Source organism: Stegostoma tigrinum, chromosome 27 (genome assembly GCF_030684315.1).
Source record: "Stegostoma tigrinum isolate sSteTig4 chromosome 27, sSteTig4.hap1, whole genome shotgun sequence".
NCBI classification, from domain to species: domain Eukaryota; kingdom Metazoa; phylum Chordata; class Chondrichthyes; order Orectolobiformes; family Stegostomatidae; genus Stegostoma; species Stegostoma tigrinum.
The window spans coordinates 31,399,267-31,414,426 of NC_081380.1; the positions used below are offsets into that span (position 1 = coordinate 31,399,267).

Consider the following 15,160-nt stretch of genomic DNA (forward strand, 5'->3'; position numbering starts at 1 on the left):
TGGTCAGTTATAATTTTTGGTTCATGGTTTTTAATGAATAACGTTATGTTGAATACCCAAACCCTCCCTTCTCTTTCCTTCAGTTCAATGAGTAACTAGAGATGTGAATTTACAAACAAACTTCCCCAGGTTGCAACCTCTTGTTAAATCAACAGTTGTTACCAATATTGCTCTTAATTGTAATTTTCTTCTTTGCTCGTTCATTTCTTCAAAAAAATTGTTTGTTGGTATCACTGGAAAGACCTGCATTTAGCTCCTATCCCTAATTCCTTCTGAAAAGGTGATGGTGAGCCAGTACCTTGAATTCTGATGATTCTTTTGATATAAATGCTTTCACAGGCAAGGAGCTCCAAAACGTTGCCTCTTAGTGAAGGAATTTATTCTACTTGCAAGCATTGGATGGAGTGCCAATTAATCCTGTTTATTCCTGTTTGATGTAAGGTTTCTTGAATGTTGCTGAAACAATAGTTGCGCAGTCAACTGGAAAATATTTCAACACACCTGTCTCTCTCACGCACTCCTCCCCCTCTAACTGTTCTAAACTTCAGCAGATGCCAGCCTAGCCTGTTCAACTTTTTCTCATAAGATAACCTATCCATTCTAGGTACTCTTCTCGTAAACCTTGTCTGAACTGTCTCCCATTGGTTGAGATTTTTATAGCAATTTTTCATTCTCCTATTTTTACAAGAGTTGTTTTCCTGTAGTGGATTTTACTTGACTGATTTGTTTTGATCATGCCTACTGGGTTGGCTGCTTGATTTATCAAAGGAAATAGCATTCTTTTTTCATTATTCATTTTCTGTGACAGTGACCATGTTTATTCTAAGTCCAATTATTGACAATCTGAAAGAGATTAAACAGATAGGAAGGCAGACCTTAATTCTTAGTGTCTAAATTAGAGGAATGTGTTGAAGAATTATAAGAAACATTAAGACCAGAAAGGTATTATCCAGTTGAAGTTGCTTGAGAGAGGAAGAAGGGTTTGCTGACTGAAGGATTGCCCTCTTCATAAAGCAAAGAAAACATAATATTGCAATGTGTGCAGAGTCTTGTGCATACAAGGCACGCAGTAGGAGTTAACCATTTTATTCCATTTACTTTTCTTTTCAATGGTGTAGACTTATCATAGGATAAAGCTCCACAGATCCATTTGCTGTGTAATTGAATGGCTATTCTTGAAATATTTTTGTAATATGCTCATGCTTCCAGAATTGTAAGGAAAGGAAGCACAAATGCCAGAAGGCCAGTAAAAGCATTACTGTTGAATTAAAAGGTTTACCTGTAGATAACATAGCCATGTAAATTTAAATAGTTTGCTACCAACAATATGTAATAATTACAGCAGTGCTTGTTTGGGGAATATGTGTTGCTTGTGGTTTGGTACTCAATGGTCCAGAACAGACAGAGATTTGGAATGTGAATGCTGTTTCATCCTGGGGTAGTAGGACAACTGAAATACAAGTTGATAGCTGTCTAATGACTTCTGTTTGAAATTCTGCCGTTGCATTAATATCATGACTCCAACTAATTTTAGAGGAATTAATATTTCAATGTTCTTCTCAAGCAACCAGCAATCCAAAGTTTATGCCTAGTTTTGTTCATCCTGTCATGCTTAACTGGCAGGGTATCTTTAGTCAATCACCTTCTAAGCCTGTGACTTTGCATCATCTTATCTGAGTGGTCATCTCTTCATATACACCTACACTTTTATATTGAGCTACAGCTTGTGGTCTGCCGCTCTTTCAACCACTATTTTTGGATTTAACACAACCATTCTCTTTTCAACTCTCCCAACCTACATTATCTAATTATGCCCCATCTCCTACCCTAGCTTTAAAGGTCTCTGACAGTATAGGATTATTAATTGGGTGGCGGCGGGGAGAGGAGAGGAAGGGTAAGAGTGGAAAAATAATTAGGTTGAATTCCAAGAACGGCACATTAAACTGAGTAAATCATTTGCTGAAATTTTTTTCTGCCATTAATCTATCTGGACTGAACAGATCAATTGAGTTGTTTTCGTTCATTCATGGCATTTTTACATTAATGATTTCTTGACAGCAAGGACCCTGTACCGACACAGGTGGGAATATTTTCTAATAAGATAACATTTAAAATATTGTATGAATGCAAGGCAATTTCTACAAACTTTTTTTCTGTAAAACTTTGAGTCAGCCACATGTAGCTCATGTCATTTTACCCATGTACAGTTTAGTCCTGAAAAAGAATTGAGTTAGCAGAATACATATATTTTAAGTTTTCAAGAAGATTTGTAGCTCAGGGTTTTAAGGATAAAGGAATGGATACCCAAAAAGCACAATCTACCATTACCTCCAGACACACTAGTCATTCTACTGTGCATGACAGACATATCAGAGATGACCACAAGGCTACTCAGACCCCCAGGGTAGTCCACAAACCATAAACCACCCTGTGATAGCTACTGACAAATGTAAAGGATCCCATAGCTACAGCCAATACAACTAAAGTAATATACAAAATACCATGCAAGGACCGTGAGAAACATTACATTGGCCAAACAGGAAGAAAACTGAAATAACTGAACACCAACTAGCCACCAAGAGTCACAACCAATTCTTCACTGGTCTTAATACACACGGGCAAAGAAAGACACAAATTCAACTGGGACAAGACATCCATAATAGCACAAGCCAAACAGAGACTTGCCAGGGAATTTGTGAAGGCCTGGCATTCCAAACTAAACTCCATCAACAAACACATTAAACTGACCTGATATGCAAACCACTGACAGACGAAACCGGGAGCGATGCTAACCACCCCAGCAAACAGAGGCATGTAAATAACAAGCGGGACAGAACACCAACGCTTCACCAGAGGCACAGTGATGATGTTACCTAGCGTGGTGACGAAACAACTGCAATCAAACACACCGGCTTGGCGAGCAAGTCTACAACTACGTTGTACGTTTCTTGTTCCAGTAGATGCCATCTGTGTGAATAGCCAAATGTGTACTTGGAAATAAGGTACGTCTTGTGAAAGTAAGCGGTTTGTACTTTCAAATTTGATCTAAAATGATACTATGCTTTTGTAGGCAAGCACTTGTGTTTACAACTAAATAGGAGTTGCATCAGTTTTAAAAATTACTAAAGTTTGGATCTGCATTACTCTATATAATGTTACTCTATATTACCACAAAATGCTAAAAAAGATAAGCCCGGAGAAGAATAGTTAAATTATATTAGAATTGGTGTGCCAAATTTTTAGAGTGGTTGGCAAAGGTAAATAATTTGTCTGACTGTATTTTTAATGGACTGCACACCTGAAACCAATCTGTAGTCCATATATTGGAAGAATTATGTTAGGCATATGTGCAAGCCTGAAAATCTGTTCAAGTTGAGTTGGCTTATGTTCCAGGCAAATTTATAATGTGGAAGATGTGACATTGACAACTTCTAAAGGCTTATTAAAAACAGTGTCGTCATCATCAAAGTGTAAGAATAGGGTTAGAAGAGCAGCAGATTGTACTGTGATGAACTAGAAATAATTTATTGAAATGTTATAGAATGTGAGTTGCAGAAGGGAAATTGAGGGGGGGAAAAAATCATCCATCTGCTTTGTAACCTTTGCAAATTGCCGTGAGCATTTACTTTGTTGGCTTACTGGTTACTTGTATTTTGTCGAAGATTTCTCACTTGTTGAGAGTTTGTTGGAAAGAATTTATGGAATAATTAATAGTGAAAATGAATTGAAAAGTGCTTTAAGTGACCTTTTATCCCATTACACTGAAATTACTGATAAAAATTTGCTTGATTCCCTTTTTAAAAAATCTTGCCACCTTGATTTGAGGATTGTTGTAGAGTATTGATCTTCTAGGCTGCCCTTGTGTGTTAGTTGCATGATAAATTACAGCCCTTCCACAGTGGGGGGCAAAGAATTAGTCTGTACACAGAACTGAAATTGTGCATCTTAAAAAAGAATTATCGTACATTTGGCATTTACTTTGTGTTCTTAGTTTCTTTGAACAATGAATGCATATGAAAATAGTCAAGAAATTACAACATGAGTCTAAAACCTTTGAAAAGAGATATTGTAGCAGTGGTGACAGTGAACCTTCTCTAGGTTAGATTGATCCCAGGTATGGAGAGATTTTCTTATAAGGAGAGGTTGAGTATATTGGACCTATATGCATTGAAGTTTAGAAACATGAGAGGTGACCTTCTTAAAGCATGATGATTCTTAGGGGACTTGACAGGATAGATGTAGAGAGGTTGTTTCCCCTTAGGGTGAGTGTAAGGCGGGGACAGTTTTCAAATAAGGGGCCATGCATTTAAGATGTATAAGGACGATTTTTTTCTCTCTCAGGATAGTGAATGTGTGAAATTCTTTACCCCAGAAAGCTTTCAAGGTTGGGTCAATAATTTTATTCAAGAGAGACAGTTTTGATCAGTAAAGGAATCATGTGGTATGGGGAATAGCAGGAAAATGGCGTTGAAGATTATCAGAGCAGCCAAGAACTTATTGCATGGTAGAGCAGAGTTGTTGGCCTAATTCTACTCCTCCATCTTATGGTGTTAAAGCAGTACCTGGTTAAAGTTGAGCACTTTGGTGAGATGAGGCCTTCCAGATGAATGAATACCTTCATTCCTTCCTCATACTCCTTTCCCATCCAGAAGGCATCAAACCCTTAGTACTAAGTGACACCAGTTGTCCTGTATTAAACAAGTAATTGGTTTGTAAAATCATGCGGAGTGTGGATAAGGTGGATAGGCAGGGTCGTCTTCTTCTGGTGGAGGAGTCCAAAACTGGTGGGCGTAGGTTTAAGGTGAGAATGGATAGCCCTAAAGGGAACTAAGGAATAACTTTATCTCAGTGTGTGGTGCATGTATGGAAAGAGCTGCAGGAGGAAGTTGTGGAGGTGGGTACAATTACATTTAAAAGGCTTCTGAGTGGGTACATGAATAGGAAGAGTTTGGAGGGATATGGGCCAAATGCTGACAAATGGGACGAGGTCAGATTAGGATGTCTCGTTGGCACAGACAAGTTGCACCAAAGGGTCGGTTTCCATGCTGTACAATTTTATAGCTAGCCAGTCAGCTCACCATTTAGCCACCCCACAAAAGAATCCCACACCACTGATTCTAGCTATGGACTTTTGGACTTTATCTTTTAAAAACAACAATTGATGGACTAGAATCCCTAAGTTGTTTTGTATTTAAGTTACTGCTGATTGAATCAAAAATGATCAAGAGATTACTCAATCTCTCCCAATAAAAGCGTGTATTGCAAAGTGTTATCCTCCACCACACCGGAATGAAATGAAATAAATTCTACTGCTGATTGCACTTCACAACGTTGTTGTTGTGGTCTTTACAAAGTCAAAGTCGGTGAACTAAGGAAGTGAGAAACTACACCGGAATGTTTACTACAGGGGGGATAAAATTAAGTTACAATCTGTTACAAATAGGTGGTGAGAGTTATGAAAGAGATTTGTTTTAAAACTGGCATTATTTTAACAGAAATTGAGTTCTGATGTATGGATTGGATCCTATGAAAAGAGACAGCAATCTGGCCACATGGCAGAAAAATCCATGCAGAGTCCAAATATTAGGAATGAGTAGGAATAAACTGATTGGAAAGCAATAGTGAGAAGTTGAACAGTCAAAATAATTTGTAAAGCAAAATAAATGACCACTGAAAACTACTTATTCTCATATTAGGAAAAGATCAGAAAATAAAATTTTGATTCACAGCTATTTATAGAAGAGGATAGGTTAATTGCTAAAGTATTAACCGCTCTGAGCTCAAACAGTTTAAAGATGTAGAGTCGCAGGTAGGCAGGGTGGTGAGGAAGGCATCTGACATGCTGAGTAAAACCGAATGAAATTCTTAGGCTGGGTCAATACCTAAGACTTCCACGATCAGGCAGATTGCTTAGGAGTTAGAACCAAAAACTGAACAATGTCTATCACTTGGACAGAGCAGGAAAAGCTCAAAATACGTCTGGACTTCAGGGAGGCGGGAATGGGAGAAGACAATGACTTTTAAGCTCCTACAATTGGAAATGGAGTTACAGGCTTACAAAAAACTTAGTGCTAGGAAGAACTGCTGTCCACTCAGCACATGTCCATAATACTGTTCCCTTGTTCTAGCTGAGTTCTAATTCTGCACAAACCTATTGACATGTTGCCTCCTTCAGTGGCGTTTCATGATCCAGGTCACCTGTTTTCTCTGCTGGGAACTTGTTCGGTTTTAAAGGTAATTTATTCTTCAGGTTGCACATAATGTGTTGAAGACATTTTTGTTTCAACATGATCTAAGTGACCTCTTATATTTTATAAATTTCTTATGGGAAGGATAACACTAACTGTATTAGTAAGTCTTCAGAGATAATGGGAACTGCAGATGTTGGAGAATCCGAGATAATAAAGTGTGGAGCTGGATGAACACAGCAGGCCAAGCAGCATCTTAGGAGCACTGCCTTCCGGAGAGATCACTTTCTCTGGGACTCCCTTGTCCGCTCCACACTCCCCTCCAACCCCACCACACCTGGAACTTTCCCCTGCAACCGCAGGAAGTGCGACACCTGCCCCCATATCTCCTCCCTCACCCCTATCCCAGGCCCCAAGATGACTTTACACATCAAGCAACTGTTCACCTGCGCATCTGCCAATGTGGTATACTGCATCCGCTGTACCCGTTGTGGCCTCCTCTACATTGGGGAAACCAAATGGAAGCTTGGGGACTGCTTTGCAGAACATCTACACTCGGTTCGCAATAAACAACTGCACCTCCCAGTTGCGAACCATTTCAACTCCCCCTCTCATTCCTTAGACAACATGTCCATCCTGGGCCTCCTGCAGTGCCATCATGATGCCACCCGAAGTTTGCAGGAACAGCAACTCATATTCTAATTGGGATCCCTGAGTCCAATGGTATCAATGTGGATTTCACAAGCTTCAAAATCTCCCCTCCCCCCACTGCATCCCAAAACCAGCACAGCTTGTCCCCACCACCCTAACCTGTTCTTCCTATCACCTACCCCCTCCTCCCACCTAAAGCCGCACCTCCATTTCCTACCTACTAACCTCACCCCGCCCCCTTGACCTGTCCGTCCTCCCTAGACTGACCTATCCCCTTCCTACCTCCCCACCTATACACTCCTCTCCACCTACCTTCTCCTCTATCCATCTTCAGTCTGCCTCCCCCTCACTCCCTATTTATTTCAGAATTCTCTCCCCATCCCCCTTTTTCTGATGAAGGGTCTAGGCCCGAAACATCAGCTTTTGTGCTCCTAAGATGCTGCTTGGCCTGCCGTGTTCATCCAACTCCACACTTTGTTATCTTGTATTAGTAAGTCTAATTTCTTGTATTAATCTGCTAGTTTTTTTTTGGTTTCCTGCTGATGAACAGAGCAGATCCTTTCCCAAAAAAAATCTTTAAGGGAAAGAAGGAAATTGTTTGTTTGCTGAACTAACAAAAATTTTGGTTCATGATGCATAAGTGCTGGCATGTGATTATTTATTTTCTGAACTTTGTGCTTCATGTAAAGATTTGCTGAGAACCAAGGCATTTTTATTTACTCTACAGTGAAACTTCAGAAATCTGTCTGTGAATGAAATCAGCATTTTCTTGTTTCTCATTATTTTCCATGTTTTTATATATCTCTGAATTTCCTAGCTCTGTGCAGCATTCTTGACATGGGTCTGTTTAGCTCTGTGTTCCTGTACCTTTACTATTCCAGCTGTATAATTTCTTGCGAGGTGACTTAACCAGTTAGGGCAAGTTGTTCTTAATGTGCAGTGTGTTGACATCATTTGTAGCTGAAAGTTCCTTTACATTCATTCTGATCCAGCAATTGACATATTGGGCCACCTATGCCCAATTCCTTCTAAGGCGGCTAGTGCTGAAATTATCGTTGATTATTAATCAACAGTACTTTAGTCAACAAGGTTATGGGTAATTTGGCCATAAAGTTATAATCCTTATGTTTATAAATGATTTTTTAAAATAGTCATCTCCGTCTTTCCTCATTTTAGATGGTGCAGACCTTAGCAAGTAACGGAGCCAACTCCATTTGGGAACACTCATTACTTGATCCAGCCCAAGTGCAAAGTGGACGACGTAAACCAAACCCTCAGGATAAAGTACAGTGAGTTTCACTCAGCTTAAATGTACAAGGCTGCTGTTTAGGAATTGCTTGTATACTGACCATTATCTTTTCTGCAAAATTTGCTCTTTTCCACTTTTCTCGTACAGGTAGTCTTTTAGTAGTTAATAAAGCTTGTTTTGAAAGGTTACTGAGCAGTTTAGTCTATTCAACAACTTTATTGCTAAATGATTCCAAGATGTGTGCAATTTACGCACTAGTTCCATCATGTCAGGCCTCTGACCTCGTTATTACGTGCACTTCATGCATGGGAATTTTACACTTGTTGTTTTGGAATTTCAGATGATAGATGAATAAGATTAATTGCCGATAATCTTTTCCCATTGCTCTTGAAATAGATTTTAGCAGGGTGTATAGCTATCAATGTGGTAGTGATCAGTCTGACATTGTAATTAACTGTGTGAAATTGCTGCAGAATTATTGAGATTGCAGTTATTGCATCATTATGACATGCCTTTTTCTTTAAAAAAATAATCTGCAGCCCTACCAAGGCAGAATTCATACGAGCCAAATATCAGATGTTGGCATTTGTCCACAAACTGCCTTGTCGTGATGATGATGGTGTTACCACAAAGGACTTGAGTAAGGTGAGATATCTTGGTCAAATTATATTTGTAGATGTAATAGTCCAGTAATGATAAATTTAATCTATTTTCATAATTTTGCTATATTTGACTGTTAGGAGAGATTAGCAATTGAATATTGCCAGTTAAGCTAAGACATCATTTAAAATAAACCTCAGTGGGAAGCATGCCCTTTTAGGGAAGGAAACCTGCTGTCCTGACATGGACTGGTTGATATGTGACTCCAGACCCACAGCAATTGGTTCATTTTTTAAAAACTGCCTTCGAGGCAATTAGTGAACAGCAATAAATGTTGGTGTTGGTGATGGTACCCACATTCTGTGAACCTCCTGAATTTTAAAAAAAATCCATATGTTTCTTTGTAAATCTTCTTTGGCACAAGTGTTTGAGAGTTAAAAATGAATAACTTGACAATTATTTTGTGCAGGTAGTAACAATAAGAATAAAATCTCATTTAAACACTAACCAACTTTTTTTAAATTTAAGTACTTGCTGGTTTTGTCTAAAACACAAGTTGCTTATCTAAGATTGAATGTCTTCCTGCATTCATTGAGAATTTATATAACAAGATATCATGATTTAATTGCACTCTTTGTGTGAGTGGGCTTAAAATTTGAAATTCAAACTTTCTACAACAGATCCCCCAAATGGACACACTGACTTTTTTGTATCCTGTACTCAGTAATTACCATTCAATTAACAATCAATTCTGGCACATTTGCTCTATTTCCTTTTACAGTCATTTTACAAACTTCACTGTTTGTAGGGGCCTTGTAAATCAATTTTAAAATTGGTTGCGCAGTTACACTATACTTATTTCACATCACTCGTTTGCCTCAGATGCCACAAATGGATTAATGTTATTTGCCTTCTGATTTTACACTGTTTCAGCTTTTAAGAGTCAGTTGAAATGAGTAAGTTTTTTTTATTAGCATTTTGACACCTTACCATTTTAAAGCAAATCTAAAGTCAGCTACATTTATCCTCTGAAGGAGGGTTAGAAAAAAGTTAGCTTCTGAATGTTGTTCTGTATCCCATCTGTGTTCTTATCTACCTTTGACCACGTATATGAAGAATGATCCCTTGAGTAAGGTTTTGGATGATTGCTAACACCATAGAACTATATTTCTAGGACACGGTGGCTAAAAGGGTAGGTATTAAAAGGTCTAAACAGAATCTTTTGTTTCAAGTTAAGAGCATATAGAAGTACAGCACAGTACAGGCCCTTTGGTCCATGATGTTGTGCTGACCTATTATTCTGCTAACATCAAACTACCCTGCATACTCTACATCATACTATCATCCATGTGCCTATCGCTTAAAAGTCTCTAGTGTGTCTGACTCTACTACCACTGTCAGCAGCACGTTCCATGCACCCGCCACTCTCTGTGTAAAGAACCTACCCCTGACATCTCCCTTATACATTCCTCCAATCACCTTAAAAGTATACCCCCTTGTAATTGTCATTTCTGCCCTGGGGAAAAAGTCTCTGACTGTCCACTCTATCAATGCCTGTCACCATCTTGTACATCTCTATCAAATTACCTCTCATCCTTCTTCGCTCCAATGAAAAAAGCTGTAGCTCCCTCAACCTTTCCTCATAAGACCTGCCTCCAGTCCAGGCAGAATCCTGATAAATCTCCTCTGCGCACTCTCTAAAGCTTTTACATTCTTCCTTTTAATGAGGCGACCAGAACTGAACACAATATTCCAAGTGTGGTCTAACCATGGTTTTATAGAGCTGCACCTCGTGACCCTTAAACTCAATTCCCTTGCCAATGAAAGCCAACGCACTATATGCCTTCTTCACAACCCCATCAGCTTGGGTAGCAACTTTGAGGGATCTATGGAAGTGGACCCCAAGATCCCTCTATTCTTCCACACTGCCAAGAATCCTGCCATTAACCCTCTATTCTGCATTCAAATTCGACCTTCCAAAATGAATTACTTCACACTTTTCTGGGTTGAATTCCATCTGCCACTTCTTTGCCCAGTTCTGCATCGTGGCAATGTCCCATTGCAACCTACAACAGACCTCCACGCTGCTCAAAACTCCACCAACCTTTGTGCCATTGGCAAACTTACTAACTCACCCTTCCACATCCTCATCCAAGGCATTTCTAAAGATCACAAAGAGCAGAGGTCCCAGAACAGATTCCTGTGGAACATCGCTGGTCACCGAGCTCCAGGCTGAATACTTTGCATCTACTACCACCCTCTCTCTTATATTGGACAGCCAGTTTTGTATCCAGACAGCCAAATTTCGCAGAGTCCCATGCCTCCTTGCTTTCTGAATGAGCCTACCATGGGGAACCTTATCAAATGCTTTGCTAAAATCCATATACACCCCATTCACTTATCAATGTGTTTTGTCACATCCTCAAATAATTCAACGAGGTTTGTGAGACATGATTTGCCCCCTTCAAAGCCATGCTAACTATTTCTAATCAAACTGTGCTTTTCCAAACAATCATAAATACTGTCTCTCAGAATCCTCTCAAATAATTTGCTCACCACAGAAGTAAGACTGACCGGTCTGTAATTCCCAGGATTACCCCATTCCCTTTCTTGAACAAGGGAATGATAGTTGCCACCCTCCAACATTTGGGACTACTCCATTGGACAGTGAAGACGCAAAGATCATCGCTAAAGGGGCAGCAGTATCTTGGGTATATCCTGTCTGGCCCGGGGGACTTGTCTGTTCTCATGTCTTTCAAAATTTCTAGCACATCCTCCTTCCTAGCATCACCCTGTTCAAGCATATCTGGCCGTGTCATGCTGTTCTCACAAACATAAAGGTTCCTCTCATTGAATACTTTGCTTCAGTATTCACCATTAAGGACTTCCCCTACCTCTGTGCAAAAGTTCCCTCTACTGTCTCTGATTGGCTCTACCCTCACTCTGGCCATCCTCTTGTTCCTCGCATAAGCATAGGAAGCCTTGGGGTTTTCCTTGATCCTACCTGCCACGGTTTTCTCATACCCCCTTCTAGCTCTCCTAAGTCCATTCTTCAGTTCCTTCCTGGCTACCTTGTAGATCTCTAGAGCCCTGTCTGATCCTTGCTTCCTCAGCCTTAAGTAAGCTTCCTCCTTCCTCTTGACGAGGTGTACCACATGTTTAGTTGTCCAAGGTTCCTTCACCTTACCATCACTTCCTTGCCTCAGTAGGACAGACCTATCCAGTACCTGTAGCAAATGCTCCCTAAACAACCTCCACATTTCTGTCGTGCATTTCCCTGAACATCTGATCCTAATTGGTGCTCCGTAGTTCTTGCCAAATAGCATTGTAATTCCCCCTCCCCCATTTAAATACTTCCCCTTACCGTCTACTCCTATCCCTCTCCATGACTGTTGTAAAGGTCAGGGAGCTGGGATCACTATCACCGAAATGCTCTCCCACCAAGAGATCTGACACCTGGCCTGGTTCATTGCCAAGCACCAAATTCAATATGGCCTCCCCTCTAGTCTAGTTATAGTATCTACTCGCAGAATCTTTTTGTCCAGTGGCATAGAGATGAAGCATGTTGTAGTGATGCACACGCTGTTTCTGTGCAATTATTAGCAAAAATCCTTAGCAGAACTCTCAGAAACCCAGTGAAAAATTCATGGTCTTCTGATGTCCATCTTTATGACCTTATTTACAGTGCTTCAATTTCATATTCTTTGGGAGAAATTTTCTCACAGCATCTGAAATGCCAGTGGAAAGATTGCAAGCTATATCTTGCCCTGGAGCACTTTAAGAAAAATGCATTGTCAATGTGTACAAGCTAATGTGAATGAACCTTGTCAAATGCTATGATCCCATTAAAATGTCTTCATTCTGTAATGAGACTACCCCTTAACCAATTTGTGAGGCCCAAGAAAATAGCTTCATTTACTAGAAGTTTTTACTAGTCTTCAAATAGTTACTTATTTAGTGCTGTAACAAGTGTGTGTACAGAGGTTTAATGTTATGTAGAGATAAGATATGCAAAATGTATTGATTTCATGTATATTTCTCTGATGAGAATAATCTCTCACCTCAGAAAATATGCTGATCCTCATGAGCAAAATCTGTTGTTTTCTATTTGCAAATTGGATTTAGAACAGCACCTGAATTTTTAATTTTGGTTATCATTCTGTTGTGAATGGTAAGATATTAGCAAAATGTGTGCATGTAGGAAATATGTATCTATATTCCATTTTGGTTTAATAAGGAAATAATTTTCTAAAAGGCGAATAAGTCGTGCTCCCAGATATGGCACACAAGCAAGCTAGAACTTCCTAAATAAAATTATGACTTCACATCTGAAAGTGAAAATGATTGCCTAAATACATTATAAAGATATTTTGGTATTATTTATACTACCTGACTAAAATACAAATGTAAATGGTTTTGTCAGAGAATTCTGAAAATATCATTTGTTAAATCTTTGCAAAGAAAGCATTTAGTCTCCTGTGTATTTCCCAGTAACTAAGTTTAGGATCTGTCCAGTGCAAAAATCAGTCGTGGAAATCTACATTTAACACTTCTCAGTAATGCTGTATCATTTGCTTTTTTAAAAAAAAGTGCTGTTACTTTTCATTTGTACTTGATCTGTTTAACTGTCTATGTTGAGGAGCAGCATATTATTTCTTATGGTACACAACTCTGTCTCGATCCCAGTACAGGCAGATTGTGCACGGTGCTATTCTATGCCACTTGACCTTGATTGTTTTATTGAAAAATAAATACCCCTCTTCTGTGTCACAATTGACATTTTCCCTACCTCAAAAGCACTGTCCACTGTAGCATGTTAATATTTTTGTAGAGGTCTCGTGATCTCTGCTCTAATGGCAAGTTAATTGTCAACAAATAACCAAATTGCATCCAGCCTGAAGATATGCATATGTACATGTAAGAAATGTGTAAGCATATTCCATCCTGGCGTAATCTATGGGACGCAAGAAATGTGGTACTTTCTAAATAAAATAATAGGGAACTGTGCTGCTGGAAATTTGGAGTTGAAACTCCTCACTTTAATGTCATATAGTATAGTTGACTGATAAATATTTCATTTTGGGATAGAATTGAGTAGAATTCTGAAATGATGGTAAAACTGGAAGGATCATGGAAAAATAGACCAGTTCATTGCTCAGCCATATTATTATTTTAAGAAAAGTCCTCTATGCCCATTCTGGCCATTAGGATTGGAGATATGGTTGAAATTACAAGTGAGTCTTGACAAAATATTAAGAAATAGATCATGCATGCAGTTTGACTTCTATAATGTATAAAAATGTTTTCATTACATTGTATTCATAATTTTAATTAATGTATGTCCTTTTCTTTTCCTTGTAACAGCAACTGCACTCCAGTGTGCGCACAGGGAATCTGGAGACATGTCTTCGGCTGTTGTCTCTGGGAGCACAGGCCAACTTCTTTCACCCGGTAAAGTTCATTATGGTGTATGTTTTCCATGATTCCTAGCATTTCATAATCTGTCCTAATTAAGTATACCAGTTAAAACCAGAAGGAAAACCACTTTGATGACCTTTCACTTTTGGATGACGACTAAATCTGCTTTATGCTTTTGTATTTTGTTTCTATTTTGTTATCATCTCCTCCAGTGCCTGGATCTAAGGGGAGAAAGAGCAGTGCACAATTCTTCCATTTTAAGCAAGTTAAATTCTTACTTACCAAATTCTAAGTTAATTTTAGCAGATATCTTAAGATTTTCAACTAGTTCATGCAGATTGGCACACTGCTATTCTGTGCTGGTTGATCTTGACTGTTCAATTGAAAAATAAATTATCAGTACAAAATCTTTAAATCCCGTAGTATTTCAGTTTAGCAATGTTAACTTGTACAAAAGCTATATGATCAGACAGCAGAAAACACTTTTGTTCATGATATCAATCTGAGCAAAAATCTGCAAACTCACTGGTGCCATTTTATAGTAAATGAAAAATTGATACATGCTCTGGGCTACCGCATATAACTTGAGTCTTAATTCTTGAATCATAAATCAGTTGAGGCTCAATTTAAGATAACAACCAAAAGAACTGCGGATGCTGTAAATCAGGAACAAAATCAAAGTTGCTGGACAAGCTCAGCAGGTCTAGCAGCATCTGTGGAGGAGAAAAACATGTTAACATTTTGGGTCCGGTGACCCTTCCTCTGAACTGAGTTCCCGAAACGTTAACTCTTTCTTTTTCTCCTCCACAGATGCTGCCAGACCTGCTGAGCTTTTCCAGCAACTTTGTTTTTGCTCAGTTTAAGATATTGACCAAATCTGTTTTAAGGCATTGCACTCTCCCATCTGTCTTTTTGTTCTCTGTCATGGGATTTGATGTACAATTACTGCATTTTCCAATTAATAGTTTGGCAGTATGACATCAGTTCTGCAAGTGAGAATAGAATGATTCACGTAACGTTTTGTACTACAAAGTGTTCTGAAAGAAACAAAAGT

At 38.9% G+C, this 15,160-nt stretch overlaps 1 protein-coding gene across 11 annotated transcripts in view; it reads left to right on the top strand.

Moving 5' to 3' along the window:
• The window catches only part of git1 (G protein-coupled receptor kinase interacting ArfGAP 1), a 167,804-nt gene that overhangs the window by 65,658 nt on the left and 86,986 nt on the right, over window positions 1–15,160 (top strand). For all 11 annotated transcript variants that reach the window (XM_048557558.2, XM_048557551.2, XM_048557552.2 and 8 more), the window contains exons 3-5: window positions 8,016–8,128; window positions 8,628–8,733; window positions 14,053–14,139. In XM_048557558.2, the coding sequence (XP_048413515.1) occupies window positions 8,016–8,128; window positions 8,628–8,733; window positions 14,053–14,139 (306 nt within the window). The remainder of the gene's footprint in view (window positions 1–8,015; window positions 8,129–8,627; window positions 8,734–14,052; window positions 14,140–15,160) is intronic.